General features: G+C 41.6%; 1 protein-coding gene across 1 annotated transcript; it reads left to right on the forward strand.

Moving 5' to 3' along the window:
- Positions 1 to 2,098: 2,098 nt before the first annotated feature.
- Positions 2,099 to 3,058, forward strand: LOC146813189 (olfactory receptor 1G1-like). Its single transcript, XM_085615296.1, has one exon. It carries the CDS (start codon positions 2,099 to 2,101, stop codon positions 3,056 to 3,058), a length of 960 nt encoding a protein of 319 aa, XP_085471422.1.
- The last annotated feature ends 24,580 nt before the right edge of the window (positions 3,059 to 27,638 follow it).

The raw sequence follows: 27,638 nt of genomic DNA on the forward strand, positions 1-27,638 counted from the left end.
CCATGCAAGGCCCCCTTGCATGGCACTAAATGGCTTGATAAATTCAGAGTTAAGATACTGAGCTTAAATCGCTGCACTGCATTACCCTGCCCTAGGGAGGCATTCCACGGGTGGTGCGTTAGTGTTCCCACACAACAGCCATGGATTTTGATGAATTCCCAGATTTACCATTACTGGTAGAACTAGCAATGCATCAAAACACTAAGCAACCCCAGGGGAGGCGTAACAAGGGGAAATACGTTTTTTTCTCCTAGTTTTTCCTCTCTATATGTGTGCTGCATGGGATTGTTTTTGTGAAGAAAGGTGTCCCTTCCTGCACAAACGTAATCCTGCTTGAAACACAGGCACCCTTGCACCATGAAGCTAGGCACTAGTCAGTGTGCTGGAAAAAGACAGGAACACACCGTATTGTGTTAAATAGAGCACATTTTCCTCTTTCCCTGTCATGCAGAGCAGCAAGGTGGCTTGCTGCCCTGCACTGAATGACTCTTATATAAATATGCCCCTTAATGTTACTTATTTAGAGGTTTGGTTGAGTCTTAGCATATATATCACTTAGTAGGACAAATATGTACACTTTATTCATAAATAGTTGCCTGAAAAATATATTAGCAATATATATAACAAAATACCTCTAACACCATCGATTGGTTATTCATTCTGCCTCAGTGGTTACCTTAATTGACCCTGGGCAAAAATGTATTTATGGAATCATTCAGTATTTTTCAGATTAAAAAAAAAGAGGTTACCATCACATAAAACCCCTCCTATTATAACGCAAACAGTGTTTTGAACACAAATACAAAAACACATAAACGCTATTTACTTTGCAAACATTGATGTGACCTAATACTTGGACAAAAAACATATGACTTAGACAAAAATACAGACAACCATATTTCAAGTTAGGACAGTGCTGATACACATTTCATATTGACAACAGTGGTCAGTCCTACGTTCTTATCGTGTAATTGGGACTTTATTGTCTTTGGTCCTCAATTGTTTCTTAGTTCAGGTCCTTGAGAGGTCAGGGACTTATTAACAGACTCTAATGCAAAGCCTCAAATATTCAGCTCGAGTGTGCCTGGTATAAAGCAGTGTCTTTGAGTTAGGTAAGTCTGAACCTCTCTTTTTGACGAGCCAACGCGTTTCGACCTTCAGTAGACAGGACCAAATATAATCTTTCAAACGAAGGTCTACATCAGGGCGGGGCTTTAGGACTTTGAATGCCGTTTCGTGGCTCACATGGAGCAATGTTGTGGTATTCCTATGTTCTTTTGTGTGGCATTTTAATCTGGACGAGATTCATCAAGTCTTGGATTGCTGTCACTTTCTTTTGAAGGCTCTTCTTTTGCGGCATGCGATTCCCGGTCAGCAGTGTCTTAAGGGTTTGGCCATCCGTATTAGGTCATATTGTTATGGACTATGACAAAGTAAATTCCTTTATGAAGTACATTTGTTTCACATTTTGTCGATGTATGGGTTTCCCATTAATGTTTTTTTGACTCTACAAAATGCAGAACATGTTCTTGATTTTGTAAACATATTTCATATTGTGCTAAGCACAGTATGTTTATTTTCTTCCTATGCATGAATTAGGTTTGTGCACAGTCATTACCATTGTTTCTAGTTATTCTTTGAAAGATAATGCACAACTAGTTTTGGTTGTTTAGTTGTTTCTGTCTAAACAGTGATAGGTTTCATTCACTACGACATCACTAACTAAACCTATGCTAACTTGTTTACCTAATGCTCACTGTATATGAAGGTAAACACATCTAAATAGATGTAAATGCAACACTGTGTAAGGATAAAATAGCTTGCCAAGCTTCTGTAGATTGTGAGCTGTGATCTGCAGTCCATACACATAGCTGCACAGCACAAATACTGCTATATATTATAAATGTATGAAAGTAATTTGAATTAATGACGGACAAACAGATGATGAAACAATGCCAATGTACTATTTATTGATATACACTTGAAGGACATTTGGGGCAACCTCCTGTCCTGTGCCTTCTACCAGCAGTTACATTGACAGTGCTTGTGTTTGTTTGCAGTTGTCTTCACCAGCAAGCTTTCCTGCATCAGTGGAAAAATGAACGAAGACAACCACAGCTCAATGAAGGACTTCCTGATTGTAGGATTTTCTGATTTTCCCCATCTCCAAGTTCCTCTATTTGCTGCATTTTTACTGATTTACATCTTAACTCTGATGGGAAATATTCTAATCATTGGAACAGTTTACTCCAATTCACATCTGCACACTCCCATGTATTTCTTCCTCACTAATTTGTCATTCACTGATATCTGTTACACCTTAGTCATTTTCCCACAGATGTTGGCTCACTTCTTTCAGGAGGGCACATGGGTTTCTTTTACTGAGTGCCTTGTTCAAGTGTACTTTTTCATGGTCATGGTGGTTGTAGAATATCTCCTTCTCTCAGTAATGGCCTACGATAGGTATGTGGCCATCTGCCATCCCTTACATTACTTGACAGTTATGAACACATCTGTGTGCGTCCAGCTGGCTGTGGGAACCTGGGTAACAAGTTTCTTGATACCATTAGCACACACAGTATTTTTCTCTCATCTCTCTTTCTGTACAACCCACACAATAAACCACTTTTTCTGTGACGTCACAGCCTTATTGAAGATTTCCTGTAGCAATACACACCCAATTGAGACACTTACCTATATTGTGGGTCCGATAGTGGCTCTAACATCCCTTTCGTTAATCATAATTTCTTATATCAACATCACTTCATCCATAATGAAAATAAAATCTAAGGAGGGGAGGCAGAAGACCTTCTCTACATGTGTGTCACATCTCACTGTAGTTGTTTTATTCTATGGTTCTCTTTTTGGTACCTATGTGCGTCCAACATCAACATATTCCTTGAGATATAATAAAATTTCCTCATTGTCATACATTGCTGTCACCCCCCTGTGTAACCCAATTATCTATAGCCTGAAAAACACAACGTTTAAAAATGCTTTAAAGAAGACAATGAATGCAAGACAATTTACATGTAGAACCACACGTTCACTGTTTTAGGCTCATATTGAATGAAAATCAATTAAAAGAATTTGCATACACGATTTGAGAAAATGGGATAGATTAATACTTGGTAAAATAATCTCAAGCATTTTACAATTACACTATACCAAGACCTCATTTTAATTTTGGAAGGATTACTACTGAGCAGTCTATCAAACAATTGCATACTTTTACATGTTATCATCCGTAAAGACGCTAGCACATGAGTAAATAGCTAATTGTCAATGAAAGAAAAGAAACAATACAAACATGTATATGTCAAGAACAGTTATTAGTTGAGATAAAATTAGAGTACAGAATCCATTAGGCTTTTTAATGTAAAGGACTTTGCAGCATAATATCTTGATATCTATGATCTATGAAAATGTTCAGACTAAATATTAAGACAATGATTTTCATTAGGGTTTGCATGTTAGAACTCTTTACGCTGAAAGTAAAGATAGTAGTTCAGATTTACTTACCCTTTGCGCAAGAATGGTATCACATAGAGTGTTGAATTGGGATTTACGTTTACCTGCAGAACGGTTGTTGCAGTGGACATTAGCCCTCCAATAAGGCAAAGTAGAGCTACTTGCATCAAGGGGGAGTACAATGGGTGGTACATAGATGTGTAGATGCAAACAACCATTGTGATTTAAATCTGTATCTTCTAACATTGTAGACAGGGATCTGCATAAAAAACTGATGCCCCCTGGAGGCAGGTGAAGCAGGGGAGAAAGATTTATTTTCTCCAAACGTTTTGAACTTTGTACTGAGCAGCACACATACAAATTCGAAAAGTATTAAAGTATGTTTTGAAATAGCCCAGTACAAAATCCATGCTAAACATAACACACTTACCCTTGACTATGGTGCAACAGTGTGCATGTTGCACAAGGCAAGCAAAAGGGTGCCAGTACAAGAGGAGAGAGAAACAGTTATATATCATTGTAGATATTGCTCTGCCCTGCATGTTGCCTTTGCTGCTGCACAGATACTTTGTTTGCAGTGCTGCATTAATTCACCTCTTTGTAAATTTGATTTATGTGTCTCTGTGATAATTACTATAGAAAATGCAGTAAGGACAATGGGTGTATCAAACAGCTATATATGCATAATGAATGGTAAGAGGTTTGTGTATGAAAAGCAAAGATAAGTCAAAATGTGCCAGTCTCAAGTTAACTGCTAACTAGCAGTTTGGAATAATGTTATCCTTCGATATTGGGTTGCCACTGTATGTTCTAACCACTCCCCAAAGTTAGGGAATCTGTGTCCTTCATAAGAGGAGGTGATGTTCCAAAATGTCTGTGTCTGATTTTACATGTATTTCAGATCTTACTGTTCCTGACATTTTCAATTTGTCCCTACTTGCTTTAAACATCTTTCTCCCATAACCTTCTTTAGAGACTGCAATCCCATCATATGACCAGGCATCGTCGAAGCCTCAAGACATTGTGTCACACACCATATACCCCACAGTCCCGTCCATCCCACCGCCAGACACCACACCAGTTCTCTCTTTTTGGGTTAGGGGTAGTAAACCCCCAGCCGTGTTTATTTGTACATAAAAAACAATGACAAAAAACGTTCCATCTTTCATTATTCTACAGAGTAACCCACCAATTTTACATCTTTATTTAGACGTGTTGTTTTTTAACCTCAACAGAGAGGCTAATACATTCATTTCCTACCCTTATCAAAACACTCGTTCTGGCATATCCACAAGTTGGCCTTCAAGTGAGATCATGAATGTTCCCGGTGACTCCTGCTCAGGAACCTCCCCTTCCCAGTTCAAGGGTACCTGAATGGGTTCCTCCTTAGGGGAGGACCCCACCCTCCTGTATCCCCTACCAGGGAACGTCTGTACAGGGGTCCATTTGCTTGCCAGGATACCTACCTGAGTACCCTTCTACATCCAACATATTCCCCCCTGCGTTAGCTTGAGACCCATTGTGCCTGTGCAGGTGGCTGGCCAAAAGGACCAGATGACAGTGACTGCTCCCAACCCCCCAAGCCCCTGCAACCATAAATTGACTCTATGCCAGCACCCCTTGGAGGGTCCCATGACACAGCTGCTAAAATGATCTAAAAAGAAAATGGGGGATGCCTTGTATGGTCCCTAGCAGTCCCCCAATTGTGGTATCACCCACCAAGCCACACAAATCCATAAATACAACAAGTTATTTATGCTGGAAAGAAACATTCAGTTAGTATAATATTAGCAATGGAGAAGACAATCACAATATATATCAACCACAATACCAAAGCTTCCTCCAAATTCGCCTCCCTTGCAGGAACCCTAGCCAAACCTTACTTACCCTACAGTCACAAGAGTTGAATGCTACAGGGATGGTAGGCAAGACACACAATATCCTTGCCGACGGAGGCACTTCCTTGAGAGGGGTGGTCCCAGGAGAAGACGTCATTCGTAGTGCATGGCCCTAATGAACTGCCATATACACAGCTCCACAGAGTTGGGGGAGCCTTTCCAGGGCTGTTTGGCATTGCCAAACTATGGCTTTTATTATTCATGCTACTAACATTGCAAAGAAAACTAGTCCATGTCTAAAATTTGCACTAATCTCAGTATGAGGATTGTGACAAACAGATTTAGTTTTAGTATCAAACATTTCTTTAACTACCAAAGACTTACTCCCAGTATTGTTCAAGGCTGGGGCATGTGGAAAACATGTGTACCCTGTTGACTCAGTTAGCTGGTTACTCACTACTCACTTGCTGCCAATTGTGGATTTTTTCTGATCCAGTGTAATATACAAGTCAATAGATTTGTGTAATGCTGGATTATCTCTTACATGATGAACATCACTTTAATGGAATACTGTCATAGTTCTGTATTTATCTGTCTATAGATCCAGCTGTTCTATTGAACCACCCATGTCTTGCTACCATTCAGAACTGCTTATCATAAAAATTGACATTTATTTGACACATCAATTATTCCAGTATATAAAAATATCATTATAACGGAATCAATGAATTCCATTCCAGGTACTGATTAAGTAATTTTGTTTTGGAAGCGCAATTTTCTCCTGTATCTCCACGAGCAAATTGAATATAATGTTATTAAGTTATTGGTGTGAAAACGTAGGGTCACTGTTACATCAACCACTATTTCACCGAATTCTGAATATGGTTGATAGCCTTGCACTGGGCAATATAGTCATACCACAAGCACTCCTAACACATTCTGCAACTTTGATATTGTTTGCCAAATGTTGGCAAACACAGCTATTGTCTAATAATGAAAATACAGATGATTGAATGAGGGGCTTTTAAATTGCAGAAAAATATTGAGTAAAGGAGTTGTAAAGAAATCCATAAAAGTTGGGACTGGTTATATTATTATGTCTCACTATATGTGCATTTGAAATTTGGTAAAGTTCTCCTCCCTTATTAAGAGATATGTAAGGTGGCTTACCATTCACCAGGGTGGTAGAGTATATAACATGGTAGAGGACTCTGTGCATTTTTTAAACCTCCAAAGCAAAAATTTGTTTTGGAAAAACAAAATCTAATGGCACAGTCCCTTTCCCAGGGTGTGGTGATCATTTTTATTCTTTCAGCTTAGGCTCACAAGGCTTTTCATGTTAGTCATGAGCAGAAAATAAGTCTCTCAGAACATCTATCTTAATAGGCTCTACGATTTCCACAAGTGGTACAAGTAGGGGCACCATCAGAGGCAACATTGGTTTATCTAACTCAAAATAGAGCGGGTGGACCATCAGTTTTGTGTACAGCTTACTACCCAGGCTTTTGGACAAGCACTTTGTCCACTAAACTCCATACAAACCCATTGGTCTTTTATGATTCCAGACAAATGCAGTTCACTATATTACAGAAGCCGAAGTTTATTTATGAAAAAACAGAAACTAATAGCCTTGGCCCTCTGTGTGGGTCAGTTTAAATACGATCTGAGATGTCCACCAGTGAACCAAGTGGGAGCACTGTCACAGGAAACATAACAGTATGCTCGACCCAAAATAGAGTGGATGGACAGTCAGTTTGGTGTTCATGTAAATCAGTCATGCTTGTGGACAAGTAGCCTGCCCATTAAACTCTTTATAACTCCATTGGTATTTTGTGATTGCAGACAAATGCACTGATAACTTAGTTTACCAGATTAGGAAACAATTAGGTACATATAATTGACAGGTTCTGCAAACAATTTAGGAAGAATGGACATTTTTGCTTAAATTGATCAGCCTAAAACTGTCAGAGGTGAATTAATTCAGGGTGTCTCCTATAATTTTCAGTAATTTTTTTATGCAAACGATGTGGCCACCCGTCTCTGAGAAAGTGAATTATTATTTGGGGGGCATTGAAGTCCTCCACATGTAATAAAGTCACTAACCTCTTAGGTCTAGTGAAAACTTTCAGTAATTTAAACCTGAACTCAACCCCTGGAATCTTTGGCACAGAGCAGACACACTTAACTGAAAGAAAATGTGTAAAGCATTTAGAACAATCAGAATATATAAAAAGTGAAAGGCACAACACAAAAAACCCAACTCCAATTTACAAAATAGATACAAGTTTAGAAAGACAAATGACACCAAAACAACAAAACTCCAACAAGGTGAACCAGAACCAAGAAAAAGTAAAGTGACAATAAAAGTATATAGACGCATATGACTGGGACCTAGGCACAATATCAGATGAACAATGTATGTTACACCAAGGGCCCAATTCACAAAGGGCCCCGCAGTCATGGTGGGGGCCCTGCTCTCAAGGCAGGAACTCAGCAATGAGTGACTGCAGTGTAGAGGTCCCTTCACTATTGTGGGCCTCCCACCACAACTGTTAGGCCTCCACCACTAGTGTGGAAATCCTTTGTGAATCAGGCCCCAAGTTGATTCGCCCAGGCCGGACTTTTACATTGGGTCTCTACAATTATCCGAAGTATGAGCGTTGAAAGCAGTGTTCAAAAAGAGTTCCAGAAGGACATTTAGCCATTGGACAAGGTTTCGCTGAATCCACTGGTTTTGTGGGAAAAGCACTGAGTGGGAAAAGTCACATTTCACGTCGAGAGAAGTTCCCTAATTGGCCGGATACTTCTTATGCCTGCGCTCGTTCTAGACTGTTATGTTCAAACCTAAAGCCATATTTTCAAAGATTTTGTGTTGGGTTTGTGTCACTTATTTGGTACAGACTCGATGCTAAAGTAATGCGAATGGTTATTTCTGTTGCTTTTTAAAAACAAGTTATTGCAAGGCAGCACATTTGTCAAGTGGGCATTCATGAATCCTGTGCCTCCACCCACGGATTTCGATTCAAACCCATACTTACAAAGACTTCTTGATATGGGTTTGAGCCAACACCAAGCATCTGCATAACATGCCAATCCAGTATAAACCTAGCCATATGCAAATCAATCTTGACCCTGCTCCTCATAGGAACAGTCCACCCAGCCAGGCCAGGGCAGGGCACCCTTGGACCAGAAACAAGCATCCTGGGACTGGTTTTGGGGTATCACTTCTCATCAGCCAGGCTAGCTTAAATCCAGTGGCATGTTGAGCACAGAACACAAGTTTGGATTGGTGCCTGGATTGGTGCTAAGCAGTCACAAGTGCAACACAGAATGGAGAGCAGAGCTGAGCTATTTTCTGATCATTTCTATCCGCACAACACAGCACAGCAACTTCAATTGCTGAGCTGGGTTCCATGAACTATTTGAAAATATGCCCACAATCCTTCAGTGGGATAAGGTTCAGTCTGTATCTGACAGGAATTCCATGACGTTGTATACTTTCTCACCAATGTCCTAATGAAATGGATTTGCAGCAATGGAGAAGCTTTAAGACGGGTGTACCTGTTCTTTGGCCCAGCAATTTTGCACCTTGTTTGGAGCGGCTTAGGTGGCAGGGCCTGGTCCTTCAGAGGTCTGGAAGTATAGACAAGTCCAAAATTTTCATAGATGTTAAGATAAGTCCAGCTAGTCATAGTCAAGAGTTCCAGGACCAGGGAGATACCACTCAGTGGTCGAGACTCAATCCATTAGAGGCCACCAGTAGGGTCTAGTCCAGGTCCAGTTGAAACTAGTCTGGTGTAAAAACCAGGAAAAGTCTTATAATCACTATCTCATTATATCAGAAGTATCTTAAGTATGGTGGTTGACCGTAAGTACTAGTCACCCTTTGATGCAGGATTGGATACCATAGAATTGGCTTCTATCTCTAACTTTATACTACCCTACCACCACCCTTGCAGGTTGCACTTCCTGCATCATTTGATTTCCTGTTATACTTCTGATATGAAGAGCTGCTAACTAATCACCCATAATCCCTATACTATTATGTCCTGACAAAGTAATCAAGTTACTACCAAGTGATGTAACATGGGTTGACTGGCAAGAACATGCTCCAAGTGAAAATTTGGGATTAAAAGATATTTGCTTTTATAGACTATCAAGACAGATGATATGTTGGGTATGTTTACAATGATAAAGGAAGGTTTGGAGAACTCCTTTCCAAGCTTAGGGAGCATATGTGTGGTTGTTCCTTTCCTTCTGCTGGGCACCCTGTCATTGGATACCAGAAACACTTTTGGACACTTCATTTCAAGTGGCCAACAAATTGTTTAATAAATTACATCTTGTGGAATTTGGAATTTTGTCTGATTTTTAGAAATGTAGAGCTTCCAGGTTTACATATGAGTTTTAGGCTGTTTTCTCACCAAACTGCAAGTATGAGGAAACAACTGAAAATTATAAAAATCGATTACCATAAAAGGTTGTACAAAATGTGCTTGTTTCCGAAAGATGATAATCTTAGAACAACAAACGCCCTATCTTGTGCACAACTTTTTTCTTGTTTTTAAAAAAATGCTACATTATGACAAGTTTACCGGTTCCCTCTAAAGGAATCCCTAAATCCTGGATACCATTTGAATCTCTAAATTGTGGAAGACAAAAGGAGACAAATTAGGCCTGGATACTTTTAGTGAAGGTATGCTATAAAAGATTAAGCATAAACTGAACCATACATCTAAAAAAGGGTTCAGCACCACGTGGAAAGCATAACAGCCAAGTGGCTAATCTGACTGCCTCAAAATAAATGCAATATATATAATGGGTAATGTGTAACTAACAATTATATTTTGTAGTCTCTGCAAAGGGTTTGTAAAGGAGCAGGTCAGTGGCGCTCAAGCAGGTTAACGGTGCAGTGTATTAAGGGAACGAAGAACAAATGCTTCACGGTGCAACCAGGTCAGGGGAAGACCCAAAACCCCTGTATAAGTTATGAGCTAAAAGCCCATAGCAATACAATCACAAAACAAGTCCTGGGCACACGTATACAGTATACAATTGGTACAGAAATGAAATTATAAGGAGGTTGACACCGGTAGTTCCATGAGAGTTGCTTTATGTGAGTAGTATTTCATTAAAGAAAACAATGCCAGCCGACACGTGTTTCGTCAACAGGTCACTACCTGTGACTCTTCAGGGCTGGGAACAATATAATTCTTAATCCTATGGTCAAAAATCTCCCGTCGTTTATCCAGGACACGAAGCACATTCTTGGTATCCTCAGTGACGTTTGATGGCAACCAGGCATGATTATGGCGACACTTGATGTGGTGTCTCTGTACACCTCGATCAAACCTGATGTAGGCTTAGAGGCTGTGACAAAATATCTAGATATGAGACCTGCCACCCTGTGGCAACACACAAATATGTTAATAGCCATGATGGACATTATACTTAAGAATAACTGTTTGATTTACGATAAGAAATGGTACAAGCAAACCAAAGGTGTGGCCATGGGCTCAAGCTTCTCACCTTCTTTCGCTAACCTCTACATGGGCTCATTAGAGGCAATTTGGATCTTGGGTAAGAAGGGTGCACATTGGACTAATTCTATTGTATACTGGCATCGATATATCGACGATTGTCTTCTCCTCTGGTCCGGCACACTAGAAGAGCTAGATGACTTTTGTGACCACCTAAACTCTAATGACATGGACATGAGATTCACGTGCAGCCACAGCACATCCCTCATTACATTCCTAGATTTGGAACTCTATGTCAAAGACAATTTTCTACACAGTAGATTATATCGTAAAGAGACTGCTTGCAATGCTATTCTTCATGGGGACAGCTCCCACCCTGCACATCAGATAGAGTTCATCCCTTATGGTGAACTCGTGAGAGCACGAAGGAATTGTAGCGAAGAAACTGAATTCCTTAGCTGCTGGTCAGACATGAAGGACAGATTCTCTAAATGAGGTTACAAACCCGACACGATCAACAAAGCAGCAACCAGAATAAAGAAAACCAACAGAGACAACACACTCCGATCTAAGACCCGCAAAGCACCTCCTATCCCACAAACTAGGCTGATAATAGACTACAATGACCTCAGCACAGTGATCAGAAAGAGCCTCAATAAACATTAGAACATCCTACTAGCTGACAATACACTGAGTGAGAACATTACCACCAAGCCTTTAATTACATACAGACGTGGGAGGACTTTGAGGAATAGACTGAGTCCCACTGTTCCACACTTTGCAAATACCGCTTCTTGGCTCACACCACACACTAAAGGGTTTCACAAATGTGGGTGCTGTGGAGTGTGTAAATGGGCGCAGAATGGAGTCAAGGAATTCAAGAGCTACCACAAACGTCACTATGAGATCAATGTGAACATTAACTGTAACACTAAATTTGTAGTATATGTGCTTGAGTGCACCTGCCATAGCCAATACGTTGGCAGCACCATTAGGGCCCTAAAAGACCACATCAGCGAACACGCCAGAGCCATTCACCAACAAGACGCCAGGTACCCAATGGCTCTACATGTGGCGTCATGCCCATCGCGGAGGGTTCACAAAAGATTCTCTTTTTTTGGTATTGACATTGTCCAACCTAACATAAGGGGGGGAAATCGTGAACTCAGACTTAGACGCCTCGAGGCTACCTGGCTCATGCGCCTACAAACTGTGAGATATGGCCAGAACAACGACCATGAATTACAATACTTCTTGGGCACTTAAGACCCCTCCATGTTATTGTTGTTGTCTCATTTTCATTTAACGTTAAATGCTGCTGATTCATGAACTGAGTCATGACCGACAACCACTTTCAGTACATTCTTGCCTTTTTTTGCAGGGAATCCCCACATTAGTTTTGCCTGTTTCCTCTATGAGTCCTATCAACCCCTTATTATTTTATACACTACCATGACTACGTTATGACCGATTTTCTAGCTCTCCTTTTGATCTCGTTTTCATAATATCATGTGTCATCTTTGTTTTGTTTTGGTTCCTTTTACCCAGAAATATCCTTTCTGTTATTTTGACTGTAATATATTAACATGTCAGGGTATATACATGCTACACCCTCATACATAACATAGTAATTATTGCATGCATCTTTGCTAGTAAACAATCCCAAGATATTATTATTGGATCACTGACATAATATCGACTACCAAAATATAGACCTACAAAAATATCGATGCCAAAATATCGAATACAAAAATATTGAATTCCTATCTACAAACAGGTAAGTACAAAAATATTGAGTCAAAAATATCGTTGTAAAAAATATAGTCAGTCAAAATATCGATTTTTTTAAATGTATTAAATGTATTGTAAAAATAATAAAATAATCAATATAATTAACTAAATCATATTTAAAAATACTTAAATAACCTTCAATATAATAAATAATTAATGTAACTTCAAAAAAATAAACTTTACATTTTTATTTTTTAATAGATATATATATAAACGTAATATTAATAAAAAATAATCAATATTTTTACCGTAGGATAGCGGCAGGGTAAAATGTACCATTACCACTCCAGTGAGTGCAAGAGTAGAGAAAGCGTCAGATAGCGTAGGGGTAAAAATAACTATTCCCACGCCAAAGAGTGCAACAGTAGGGAAAACGTTGGATAGCGTAGGGGTAAAAATTACTATTCCCACTCCAAAGAGTGCAACAGCAGGGAAAGCGTTGGATAGCGGGAGGGTAAAATTTACTATTCCCACTCCAGTGAGTGCAACAATAGGGAAAGCGTTGGATAGCGTATGTGTAAAAATAACTATTCCCACTCAAAAGAGTGCAACTGTAGGGAAAGCGTTGGATAGCGGGAGGGTAAAATTTACTATTACCACTCCAAAGAGTGCAACAGTAGGGAAAGCGTTGGATAGCAGGAGGGTAAAATTTACTATTCCCACTCCAGTGAGTGCAACAATAGGGAAAACGTTGGATAGCGTAGGGGTAAAAATTACTATTCCCACTCCAAAGAGTGCAACAGTAGGGAAAGCGTTGGATAGTGGGAGGGTAAAATTTACTATTCCCACTCCAGTGACTGCAACAATAGGGAAAGTGTTGGATAGCGTATGGGTAAAAATTACTATTCTCACTCCAAAGAATGCAACAGTAAGGATAGCGTTGGATAGCGTAGGGGTGAAAATTACTATTCCCACTCCAGTGAGCGCAACAATAGGGAAAGCGTTGGATAGCGTATGTGTAAAAATTACTATTCCCACTCCAAAGAGTGCAACAGTAGGGAAAGCGTTGGATAGCGGGAGGGTAACATTTACTATTCCCACTCCAGTGAGAGCAACAATAGGGAAAGCGTTGGATAGCGTAGGGGTAAACATTACTATTCCCACTACAAAGAGTGCAACAGTAGGGAAAGCGTTGGATAGCGGGAGGGTAAAATTTACTGTTCCCACTCCATTGAGTGCAACAATAGAGAATGCGTTGGATATCGTATGGGTAAAAATTACTATTCCCACTCCAAAGAGTGCAACAGTATGGAAAGCGTTGGATAGCGGGAGGGTAAAATTTACGATTCCCACTCCAGTGAGTGCAACAATAGGGAAAGCGTTGGATAGCATAGGGGTAAAAATTACTATTCCCACTACAAAGAGTGCAACAGTAGGGAAAGCGTTGGATAGAGTAGGGGTAAAAATTACTATTCCCACTCCAATGAGTGCAGTAGTAGAGAAAATAATAATAATGTAATATTTTATTAAAATAATTTAATTATTAATACCAATACAAAAATTAATAAAATCATTTACCAATCACAAAATATTAAATAATCAAATAATTATTAATAACAATAAATATTGTTTATTTAATTAATTACCTATTAATAATTAATTAACAAACAATTAATTTTCAATACCAAAAATGATTAAATACAAATAATACCAATTAATAATTAATTAATAGTAAATTAATTATCAATATACAACATTTATTTCAATAATTAATTACTTAAAATTACTTCTCACCATATTCCCCTATAAACCCACAACCCACTACAAATAATAAATTAAAACAATTAACATAATTATCAACTAAACAATTGATAAAAATTAATGACTAATTAATACAAATTAATTACCAATTAATAATTAATCAACAACCAATTAATTTTCAATACCAAAAATTAACAAATAATTAAAAATGCAAATTAATAATTATTTAACAGTTAATTCATTATCAATACCAAGAAATAAAAATAAATATTTACTTAATTACTATTAAATTACTTCCCACCCTATTCCCCTATCGATATTAATACAAATTCGATATTTTTTCATGCCTATATTATGACATTCGATATTACTTACCTGCAATTCGATATTTTTAACGACTATATTATGTCCATTCGATATTGTGTCCATTCTATATTTTAGACTCGATATTATGTCCATTCGATATTTTTTTTCTCGATATTATGTCTAGTTACCATTATTATTATGTGATGCAATATATGTTATCAATTAGTGATATTCATACGCACCATGCACTTCATTTCCACCGACTACTAGACTGTGAAGTCGGTTCATCTTTGTGTATTTCTAATTGTGACCAATGTCATCCGCTGTTTAGCAGTTTCTAGTGCTTTCTCACATTACCTTTCCACCCCATTTCTGTCAATCACTCTTAACCCATTCTGAACACCACTTCCTGTCCTCACCGGCACGTACGAAGGTTAGCGCTCCAGCTTTTTTACACTTTTTCCGATATATACCACTTCCTGTGTACACTCGGCCTCCCATTCTCCACTGCGAGACGAGCACAGGCTGGACCCTGCACTTTCAGGTAATTAACTAACTCCTACCCACGCGGTTTTGGAGTTTTGTCGGTTCCTTTTCCCTGCACTTAATAATGACCGATGCTCACGCTTCCTTGCAGGCCCCGCCAAGACACGGACGCACCCGCCCATGTGACACCCGTAAATTTTGACTGCCCCATCCGCGGCTCATATTTTTACCAGTTGACCAGGTCGGAATTATCACCGGTTCATCAGTGAGTATCCCCAGCCTTTATCTCACTTTCACTTAACTTTTCTACTTCTACTTGGCCTCCACTGCTGCGGCTTTGCAACTTATTGCGGGCCTTTTTTTATCTCTCCTTCTCGACCTTAGAAACACGCAAGCACATTTATCAGGTAAAACGTTACCTCCATTATCTATTTTTTTATTTTCCTCCGACCTCCATGACGTGCAAGCCATTTTCACAATATCTGTTCGGCCGCTTTCCCTGCTCCACACCGTTGACATGATTTTGCTTTGATATTGGCATTTGTTTATTTTAACACACCAGCAAAACTTGACACCTATTTTAAGTTTAATGTTCACTTTCTTATTATGTGGAGTGGCGCAACCATGGTTGCTCATAATACCCCTTTGTGCTAGGGGTCAGTATCCTTTCGGTGAAATATAATTTGTGGTTACAGCAAGTTTTACATGAATTATAACATTTATACCTTTGATTTAATTCTAAGTTTACTTGTACTAATATTGACACCATATGTCGCTCACGCATGAATGATGTCGTGTTGCTCCCACTTGCTCGAGTCAAACAGTTACGCATTCCGTTTGTCATGAGGACGTCCTAATGCGAATATTAGCATGTTTTAATCCATTCCAAAGGGACATTTGTTTTGATGAGTTTTTTTTTATATATATAATATGATGCGTGCAGCATCTAGCTGCGAGCCACTTTTCTTTTAGCTTTTCTTTTTTTTTTTCCTGAACAGGTTTCTTTAGGGTTTCCATGGTTAGTAGGGTGTTGTGTGAAGTCACCCCACTATTTACACTGATGAACATTGCGTACCCTTTTGACATTATGTTTTCCAAATTTAGATTATGTTGTATTATATTGTTCCCAGCCCTGAAGAGACACAGGTAGTGACCTGTTGACGAAACACGTGTCGGCTAGCGTTGTTTTCTTTAACGAAATACTACTCACATAAAGCAACTCTCATGGAACTACCGGTGTTGACCTCCTTATAATTTCATTTCTGTACCAATTGTATACTGTATACGTGTGCCCAGGATTTGTTTTGTAACAATTAACTTTTGTTTACTCAATAGATGATTCCACCACTTCTGCGCTCCCAATTTCCTCTTTTTATCTTTGACATGTATAACTCTAATTTTGAAGCGAGGCATGGCAAATGTAAATGTCTTCACATTCAAGTTCAATACAAGAAGCCACATATGTGTATATTCTTCTCTTCTTAATAGTGGTCAGATAATTTTTCCAATACATATGGCAGATAATTATTAGTAAACGTGGGCGTAGTGCTCCGCTCCGCCCGTGGAGTGTGCGTAGTGCTGCCTACTTCGCGGTCCGCAAAGTAGGCATAGCAGGCAGACTACGCACACGCCACGGTGAAGCAGAGTAGCCCGCCACCCGCCTCCCGCCTCCCGCCCGCCCTCATTTTAAAATTACTTACAACGTTAAAAGTAAAGAAAATTACTTACCTGAGCTGCGGCGTCCCGGGGCTCCCTCTTCCTGCTTCCTCGCCGACTTCTTCCTCACAAATGCGCATTCGCGGGCGCCCGCGCATTTGTGAGCAAGAAGTTAGGGGGTGTGCGTAGATTTGGCCCCACTCCGTGATGCTCCGCATAGCCCCACTACACCCACTACACCCAGGGATAATTATTAGGGTCCAGTTCTTGATTAATCCTTCTAGGATCTATAGGAGTATTTTCACTCATCTAACCTTAAGCCACGTTTACAGTCTGCCATGGAATAGAGGCTCACAAAAAAGGGAAAATATGGAGCGATAACTAAGGTCGCTCACTTTATGAGTTTGTAAGGATTCTCCTTTTCAGTCTTAATATTCGATAGCAGCCAGGAGTATATGTGTGAGGGCAGTAGCCCTACTAATGATGGTTAGCTTTAAAGGAAGGAGGTCATCACTAGAAAATCTCTCACATGTCAAACTATACTATATTTATTTAATTCTGTACTTAGGATTTTTGTAAGATGGTGTGTGTTGACTTATGCTAAATGTAGAACACTGGTAGGTAGGGAACTCAAACTTGCGTTTTGGAATGGTGAATAAGTCTTCAATCATGATACTTGGTGATCTCAAACACAAGCCAAGGTCTTAATAAATTATTCTGTGAAAGGGGATAGGAGCACACTGCCATCACGTCTCACCGTCATTACCTCTAGGCATCTTGGTCGATGTAGTTTGAAATGATACTTGGCTTTTGCCATAATTTTAGTAGCGTATCCCTAGACACATGTTTCTGGATTCCTCCGTCATCAATAGGAAAAAAGGTTGTAGGTTGCTGGACATGCTGCTGCTTAATTTTCACAGGCACAATTCCACTCAGGGCAATCAGGCGCTCCCAAGCTCGTCAGCTCAGGCTGCTCGAGGGAGCCTTTTAAATTGTGAAAGGGGATAGGATCACACTGCCTCCACGTCTCAGCGTCATTACCTCTAGGCATCTTGGTCGATGTAGTACATTGTTTTTTGCACAGAGTACTACATCGACCAAGATGCCTAGAGGTAATGATGCTGAGACATGATGGCAGTGTGTGCCTATCCCCTTTCACAACTTAATAAATTATTCCCTTGCTCAACCCTTGGAAGCTGGCTATGAGCAGGCAGGCTTCACCTAGGAGACAGGTGTGTAAAGCATGTAAAAACACCAATACATTAAAAAGTAAGACACAACACACAATAAAAATCTAACATTATTGTATCCAAATACTAAATATTTTAATGATTTAAATGCACCATAATGACAATATTCTAATTTAGGGAAAAATAGGCTTGCATTTTTAAAGATCAAATGCTTTTTAGTTACTAAAAATTAATAGTGCCAACTTGGGACATCTGGTCATGGCTGACCGGGACAAAGACAAACTTTGGGGCTGACCACAATCGAGCGTGGGTTGGATACACTGTGCAGTAGGCCTCGTCAAGTTTTAGCCTTCTGACGTTGCTGTTTTTCTCGAGCTTTTTCTTCCGACATTGAGCGAGGCACCTAATTAGGCCAGGTTTCCAGTCAATGATGGCAGCTTGCTTCAGTGCAAGGCCTCGGGAAATCATGACAGTCTTGAACTCCGGCCGGACGAACCTGAAATCCAGGCCAGGTCCTGGTTCAGCGAAAGCAGCTTTACTCTCCACGACAGATCAGTCAACTTATGCATCTTTTGACAAAAAATTATCCATACTTCACTAAACTTTTGGATCTTCTTCCAGAAAGTCCCTTTGGGGTTACAATGTGTTCACAACACCAATTCAAATTTGGAGATGCTCTGAGTTGTTCCTTGGGATATTGGGACTATGTCTCCCACAAGAAACAAATAAAAAATCCATATTGTTATTCTTTGTTTTTCAGTAGCTACTCAACGTAGCTGGTCCAGAATTTCACCGTACAAAGCCCGAAGCCAACACGTGTTTCGTCGCTATTACTCATGTGTACATGCGACTTTTTCAAGGCTGAAGAGTTAAGCGTCCTGAAGCTGCTTAGAAAATGTAATCCACTCCAAAAAGCAGCAAGTACGATGTGGCAGAGCAGCAATAAAAGCGCAACAGCAAAGTCCGTGTACGGATCAATAGCATGTATTCAGAGCAAGAAGCTATCCATATTACAGCTGCTACGTCTGCCACAATTCGGCCGGTGTTCTCGAGTGGCGGCCTCGGCTGCTGATTAGGAGTAGTGGGTGGTTCTTTCCTCCTTATTGCACCGTCCCTAAATAGTGTGAGTCTTCCTACGGTTAGTGTATTTTTTCTTTTTGCGCCTTCCCTATGCCCAATACCACCTTCTTACCTATGTCTCCCACAATGCACCTCTCCAAATCCTTAAAATTCCATTAGACGCAGTCCAGCTGGGTACGTCTTGGAGGAGATGATGCAGGTGGAGCTCTTTTAACCTGTTGCTTTCACGGAGTCTACTCCTTCAACTTCCAAGCAACGTGAATTCCATTTTAGGCTGAATGCCAAAGTGTGTTGTAGGTGCAGTCCTTATGAGTGCTGTTCTCTCTTGTGTAGTTTAAGGGCCCAGCAGTGCAGTCTTTTTCTGTAATTTCAAGCCAGGGATCTGAGTTGCTTGTCAGCTCTCCCATACTTATTCGGTGTTGCTGGTTGACAAGCACGGGGGCACCCTGACCATTAGGGTACAAGGTGCCACCCAGAATGTATGACAACTTCCTTTAAAGTGTGGTAAAATCTTGTCCCAGTAGGCACTGTGCTTCAAAATCCAATATGGAGAAATTCACTCCTGGAGGTTAGAATCTGACTAAGTCAACCCACTGGTGTGGCTAACTTTCCCTAACACTCCCCGTCCAGCCCCTCTGCCAATGAAATTACTGGGGCTTCTGTCTGGCTGGGGATGCAGGATTTGGGGCTGACACTGTGTCCTGCTCTAACTGTCATTCCCTCTTTGAAGACCAATGTGGCCATTGTACCTCCTTCTTGACTTTTGCTCTGCAGCTTGCACATCTCCCCCTACTAGATGTCCTTTGTCTCTATGCAGGCCATGTCGCACCTCATCAAAGCAGTTTGGCTTGGCTGTGAAAGGCTGGCCAATCATGAGATGTTGCTAGACGGCTGGATTTTAGCACAATAGAAAAGCAAGTTCTATAAACAATTTTCTGTCATATTTCAATTGTACACTTTATTAAAGTATTCCCATGCTAGCCTATGAGGCCAATGCATTATCATAGGGAAAAACTGAATTGGCAGTTTGTCCCTCAGCAGGGCATATAAAACATATGTTATAATGTCACTGCTTATAGTTGAAGGCACCCTATCTCCTGGGAACCTAGGAGAATACTTATGGGTGACTTGTATCTAAAGATAAAGTAGTTTAAGACTTTGGAAGTACCTTTAATTAGTAGAATCTGCATATAATTTCAATTTCAAAAGAGCCTGCAAAGCAGGCACCACAGCAGTGCACACTTACGTGCATTGAATCTACTCGGCCTCTAAACCTACATGTCCTACCATAACCTAGGGACTTACAGGTAGGATGCCAGTACCAATTGTTATTATACCATATATCTTTCACACAGAGCCCAAGCACTTGGTCTAGTTACCAGAGCCCAGGGTACAATCATATTCAGAAAACCAGCACCCAGTAGTCCTGGTTTTTTACACAGGCAATCCTGAATAGTTTAGTATTCAGGAATTTCCTAGAGCTCCTGTGGTTGGAATCCAGATGCTAGGTCTATGGATTTAATCTGCAGCTATAGGATGAGACCCAACACATTCAAAATGTGTTTGAGGTTATATGTGCTCCCATCTAAAGTGGACCTAGTCAGGCTAACCTGTTAATTTTGGAGAAAGATCTGATCTAATTTTGAAATGCCAGGGCCATCTCTGCTATTGCAAAATGGGCAAACAAAAACAGTGAACTGGAATCTGCCCTAGCATTTGCAGATTGCTGAAACCTTAGCCAGCACCCTACCATCTCCATTATCTTGTAATCTAATAGCCTAAGTATGATGGGAGCACCTGTACTTGGTTTCCATGCCAACAGTGTTACAGGTCCTAATCTGTAATTGATGAGGCCTAATGATCCCAAACTGTTTTGTATTTGCTTTTGTTTCTATCAAGAGAGGACTTTACCTGGCAGCTTGGACTTGCCTGTTTTCTTTTGCATATGTTTTGTCTTATTAGGTATGCATGCTCATTGACCTCTGGATGAATATGTATGTCATTAGCTAGTGGGAGATTACCTCTTGAAAAAAAGCTCAGTACACTTTATGGCCACTGCATGGCAAAACGAACAGCACGTCCCTTATATTGATACACTACCTGACTGTCAACTAAGAAGAGATCTATTAAGGCTACGAATTGGGATGAATCCCTGCTACATGAACTATGGGGTGAAAGGCTCAATGATAGACAGTAAGGGAAAATGAACATGCACTTTGGGAACCTCATGTGACATATATTAGTGGACTGTCAAAAGATTTTAGATATTCGAATAGAGTTTCTACGTCCGATTTTTAAAAAGTATGATATTAAGAATAGGGCACAGGCAGTAAACCTTTTAACTGAAATGAGCCACTTAGATATAGCCTGTGCCATGGGGAAGTTCATCCAAAAAGTCAAACTATTTCTTAAAAGGGATTAGTACTGAACTGTCATATAATTTGATGTATAAGGTTATGGGTAAAGTTGAAAGGAAAGCTGAATGTATAATATGACATTTTATGATGCTTTAAAAATGATTTGTGATTTTAGATGATTTTTAATGTACCTTTTAAAATTGTTTAAGGATCTCCCGTCCAAATAAAATTGAATTGATTGATAGTGGGAGCATGTGCTAGCTGGTGATCCTAGTAGTCAGTTAAACATGAGCGAGAGCAAGTGCATACACAACATTTTTCTTGTTGCAGTTGAATAAGATTAAGTGCATTTTACTTAAAATTAATATTTTCTGATTCTGTTACTTCTGTCATCTGAAAGTTTAAAAAAATGATTCTTTGAAATTGAATAAAAAAGCATAACATTAAAAATAAGAAGAGTAGCCAATAGCAAACGTAATCTAGCTGAAAATATCTATTAATGTAACAATGAAAACAGAAACCATCACCTGCAGGTAAACAGTGTCTTATTTAAGCGTCATTGGTCTTCTTTATGAGTAGGGGTACAGAAGGCTAAAAACTCTGATCCCGGCTGGTCTCCCCACACCAAATCATGTCAATTTTTAGTTGTTTCTGATAAATGTGGAATATTTGCACGAACCTTGTAATGCAAGTTCATTTACCATGGCTTTTTCCCAAGTTCCACACTGAGGTGCCGATTACGATCCGGTAAAAAATTTCCCCGTGCGACTCGTATCCGGTCTTTTTACCGTACAAATCGTACAAGTGCCGTACGAACTGGCAATCACGATTCGCATGGTAAAAAGTCCATACGAACCGCATTGGGAATCATTCCCCACACGTCCTCGGGTCGGAAAATGTGTCCGACACGTCCTCGTACGATTTACCGTACAAATATGAAAGGTGAAGTCCGACCGAGGAATCACGATCCATCCCGTGCGTCCGAGGTTACAACCGGATGGAAAAAACACCGTCCGCACCGAACTCCCATAGCAACCATGGAGACGTGCCCACATACGCGCCGACCCCCCCCAGCCCCCGTACGTACGCGCTGACCCCCCCCCAGCCCCCGTACGTACGCGCCGACCCCCCCCAGCCCCCGTACGTACGCGCCGACCCCCCCAGCCCCCGTACGTACGTGCCGAACCCCCCTGTGTACGTTCGAGTCGAACCCCCCCACCCGTGTATGTACGGTGCGTACCCCCCGTGTACGTTCGAGTCGAACCCCCGTGTACATTCGAGTCGAACCCCCACCTGTGTATGTACGGTGCGTACCCCCCGTGTACGTTCGAGTCGAACCCCCCGTGTGCGTTCGAGTCGAACCCCCCCGTGTACGTTCGAGTCGTACCCCCACCCGTGTATGTACGGTGCGTACCCCCAGCGCTACGCGCTGGGGGTACGCACCGTACATGCATGGGTGGGAGTTCGACTCGAACGTACACGGGGGGGGTTCGACTCGAACGTACATGGGGGGTACGCACCGTACATACACGGGTGGGGGTTCGACTCGAACGTACACGGGGGGGGGTTCGACTCGAACGTACACGGGGGGGTTCGACTCGAACGTACACGGGGGGGGTTCGACTCGAACGTACACGGGGGGTACGCACCGTACATACACGGGTGGGGGTTCGACTCGAACGTACACGGGGGGTTCGGCGCGTACGTACGGGGGCTGGGGGGGGTCGGCGCGTACGTACGGGGGCTGGGGGGGGGTACGGTGCATACCGGGCCACCTACTCTGGTCGATTCGCGCCGTTCTTCGCTTTTCCGGCACTTTTTGGGTGCCGTGAAAATATTGCCGTCCGGACTGCTGTCGGTTCGAATCGTAATTCCTGGGTCGTGAAACGCTGCCTGAAAGCGTACCGACGTCACGTCGCAGCATTCCCGGATCACATTCGTATGTATATTTTCGTCGGTCGGTGTTTTTTACGATTCATACGGAAATGGTGTTTCCGTGCGAATCGTAATTCCATGTTTGTAAAGTTTTACGACCGGGTACGAGTCGGACGGGGAAAACGCTCCGACCGACGGTTCGTACCCGGTTTTTACCGGATCGTAATCGGCACCAGAAACTCACTGAGAGCAGAAAAAAAGGTCTCAGCTGTCTGCTCCATTCATGCGACTACCTGAAAAAAGTCTAGCATCTCTGAGCCCTGAATTATGGCTCTACATTCTGCAGACTAGAGACTTGCTAGCCCGGTGACATTTAGTATGAAGGGGACAGAATGTCACCCCGAGTTATAGCTCTGGTTTAGGGCTCGATTTAGGGCTGTGTGGCTGGTGCAGCTGCAAATGGCACTGCCCTTAGGGGACCACTGTGTTTGGAAAAAAAAGATGATGGGTTTAAATGTACCTGCTGTGGAATTCCTTGTGAGTCTAGCAATTTTCAGGAAAAAGCTAAAATATCAAAATAACTCGAGTAATTATTATTTTGTTTTTGTCTAGTTGCAGCTTTGGCTCATCGTAAACTATTTGTATTAAAAAGGTATGCAGCTCCTAAGGATACAGGAAAAGAGAATTAGAGGGTAGGTCAATATCCATATATGTCCAAAGGTTGGAGACGGGGTGTCTTCCTTTTGGACCTGGGGTCCTCACAAACCCAACAGGGTGTCATGATTCATCATAGGGCTTGTTCCTTGTCGGACCCTTTAGAGACTGTTTCTCTGAGATCTTCTGTTCTCAAGCCGTAATGTGAAGTGCGAGTGTAGGGCTGTGGAGTGTAGATGAGTGTGTAGAGTGAGTAAAGAGTGTATGGAAGATCGACATTTAAGACTAAGTAGTACTCTACAAAAGTTTTAATCAGTGAGTCAACTTTTTTGGCTAAAAGCGGGGTTAGCAAACTACCGACCTTGTGGAACTTAATGCCGGAACACATCAGAAAGGCCAATTCAGAACTCACCTTCCAGAAGGCTCTGAAGACCTGGCTCTTCAGCCTCTCCTAGCACCCTGTGGCTTGTTTATTCTAACTCACCCTCATCCGCACCCGACTCCGCTAGTGCAGGGACACCTCCGTTGGCGGTAGCTGCACACTTTAGAAGCCTAAATACAAACATACATGTTCAGTGGATGCTAGTACAAAAAGGTCAACAGGTTTCTTGCTTAATTTGACGCAAGTGATTGGTTAACAATTCATCAGGACTAAAACCTAAATAACTATCTACACAGTGGTTGACGTCCCAGTGGGTATAAGGGGTAAACCAAGCACACATGCAACCTAAAAGTGAAGTACCTTGTAGTAATACCAACCTAAAAAGATGTAAGAAAAATAAAATTCTCAATACAAAACAGCAAGCGGTAGAATTCTTAGAATGCTATGAGTTGAAAAATGCATGTAAGGCTCAGTGGAAAGGCAGAAGAGATTGAAAAGCAGGTGGCACTGCTAAAGGCATAATCAGGCAGGGAGGCCTATCAAGCACCATGGTTTATAACAAATTCCAAGACTCACCCATCTGAGGTGGCTAACCAACTACATCAAGAACTGGCAGAGGGAGCACAACATTATTGTATCCTGGTGTGGAAAGAACGGAGAAGCAAAAAAGCATTACAATAAATAGTGCAGCACAATTCTAGCATACATGTCTAGGGAGGAAGGATCTCCCAAGCATATAACACAGTTGTGGCATGCTGAGGTGAGTTTCACAGCAAGGCCTCAGTGGAGATTTACTCATGGTTATGAAGTGGCTCCATAGCTGGACAACCTGCCCTCACTCTACCAGCTTGGCACAGTATGAGGGCTCGTGGGGGCAAGGTTAAATGCTCACATTATTTTCAAGCGGGCTGGCACTCGAGACCTGCATCAAGGTGAAAGGCGGGCGCGTCAAGCACACCATTGTGGGAGTGGCTGCGGCAGTCGGGTGAATTTAGGCATCTGCACATCCAAAAAGTGCTGAGGCAAGTTTTCAGTGTGCACAAACATGTCTGCCTTGTTGGTACATGCAAACAGTACAAGTAGGGGACTACAAGCACAAAGGTCGAAGTACTCCCTGGGGTCGATGGCCAAAGCAAAATCGGCATCAGCGAAAATAAGGCAGCAATATTCAGCCCAATCAATCAGAAAAATCAGTCAGAGAAAGGAGATGGAGATGGGGTCAGGTTCCTTTCATCTCACGAGGCACCTAAGAATGTGGGTGCAGGGACACAACAGGTTACAAAATTCCCTGGTATTCATGGGAGCAGTGGAAGAAGTGTGGAATAAACTAAACAAACATTGGGGCAGATTTATGAGGGACTTGCGCCCCTTTTACGCCTCCATTGCGTCACTTTTGTGACGCAGCGGCGGCGTAAACCCTGCGCCATGTTGCGCCCCATTTACATCGTGACGCATCTATGGAGATGCGTCACGGTGTAAAGCCCTGCGCCACATGAAACCTGCGTCAGGTTTCATGTGGGCGTGTGTACTCAGGGGGGGCGTTCCGTCGCAGGAACGCCCCTGAAAAGTGACTCAGTGAAATCTATAAGATTTCACGGAGTCACTTTCCCAACGCTGATGCGTCAAAACCCTGCACCTGCTTGAAGCAGGCGTAAAGCTTGACGCACCATGTTAGGGATAGGGTAGGTTGGAACAGTGCTGGAGTTGCTTCGCGCTTGCGACGCAACTTCAGCACTGCGCCAACCTTACGCCGGCAGATGTGTCACGTATCTGCTTGTCCTTGCGCCACGATGCACCGCATTGTAAATGTGGCGCATCTTCCCTGACGCATCCATGCTGATTTGCAGGGATGCGACAGGGAAAATAAATCTGCCCCATTATTCCCAAGCGGGCCAGCACTGGAGACATGCCTGCAGGTGATAGCCGGGCGTGTCATCGTGGGAGTGGATGGCGGCAGTTGGGTGATGGGGAGGGCGACACAGGCATTCTTGTGTCAAAAAAATTAGAGGCTAGCAGTAAAGTGTACACACACGTGTATGCCATTTTGTGATGTACAAACGGTATAAGTAGGCACAAATATTCAGCCCAATCAATAAGAAAAATCAATCAGACAAAGGAGACGGGTCAGGTTCATGTCATCTCACAAGGCACCTAAGAATGCAGGTGTGGGTACACAACAGATTACAAACTTCCCTTGTGTTCATGGGAGCAGTGGTAGAAATGTGGAACACATTAAACACAAACCTCATGTAAACATACTGGCTCATAAGTGAAAGGGTGGCCAAGGAAGTATAAGGCCATCTATCGAGCAAGGTACTGGATACATATCAGTGCATATAAACTCTTGGGAGCTGGTCATTTTAGGCCAGGATAGAGAAAGGCCATCTGAATAGAAGGATAAAGGTCTGAGTATACAGGCTATATGGGAGCTAATGAGGGTGAAAGTTTAAGCTTCCAATGAAGGTAGTGAGAGTGGGCTCTACTTTTTCAATTCGCTTCTCAGGGTGTCTTTATTCAGTCCCTGTTTGTCGGCGGAAAGGTGAAAAATTCAATTTTTCTTTCTCCTAAAGAGGGCGTTTTTGCTAATTAGTGGGTGTGCCTCAATTATGGTCCACCGTAGATTGACAGGTGTGTGTCACTTGTGTGCAAAGTGCATGCACATCTTAGTTTTGAGTTTGAGGCACCGGATCTTTCTACGGTGTTCCTTAATGTGTGTTTTGACAGCTCTTGTGGTCATCCCAATGAATCGTAAATCATAAGGGCATGATAGTGTATATCTGCAATAGTTTGTGTTGCAGTTGGTATGTTATATCTGAATCCAATTGAATGCGTTGGACAATTTTATTTCATTTGTATTCTCAGTGAAAGCACGAACAGTACAAAATCCACATGGGTAGTGTCCTGTAACCGGTGGTAAGTCCCAAAGGGATCTCTGGTTGTGTTGGTCAGAAGGTAGCAGTCTAATGGCATGAGCATGTCTTTTATCTTCCTTGTGGGTTTGAAATCAAACTGAGTTGAGGGCAATGTCGGTTCATCAGTTTGCAAAATGCTCTAATGTTTCTTGATGATCTTGCACATTCTGTTGGTATGAGGTGTGTAAGTGGTAACTCAAGTTAATGCGTCTGTCACTTCTCTCCGGTCTAAAATTGCTTCTCTGTTATTATTTTTAGCCCATTTCTTGGCCAACTTAACACTGTGTGTGGGATATTCGCGTATGCTTATATTTAGTATTTTAACCTTGTAGGGTGATGCAGTTACGGAGCAGCTGCAGAAACTGTCCAAAAGGTAGATTGTCTCGGAGATCTTTTGGATGGTGGATGCTGCATAGGAGAAGGCTTTTGCAGTCTGAAGGGTTTTTTGTAAGATGTGGT

The sequence above is a fragment of the Triturus cristatus genome, chromosome 7, assembly GCF_964204655.1.
Source record: "Triturus cristatus chromosome 7, aTriCri1.1, whole genome shotgun sequence".
Taxonomy (NCBI): Eukaryota; Metazoa; Chordata; class Amphibia; order Caudata; family Salamandridae; genus Triturus; species Triturus cristatus.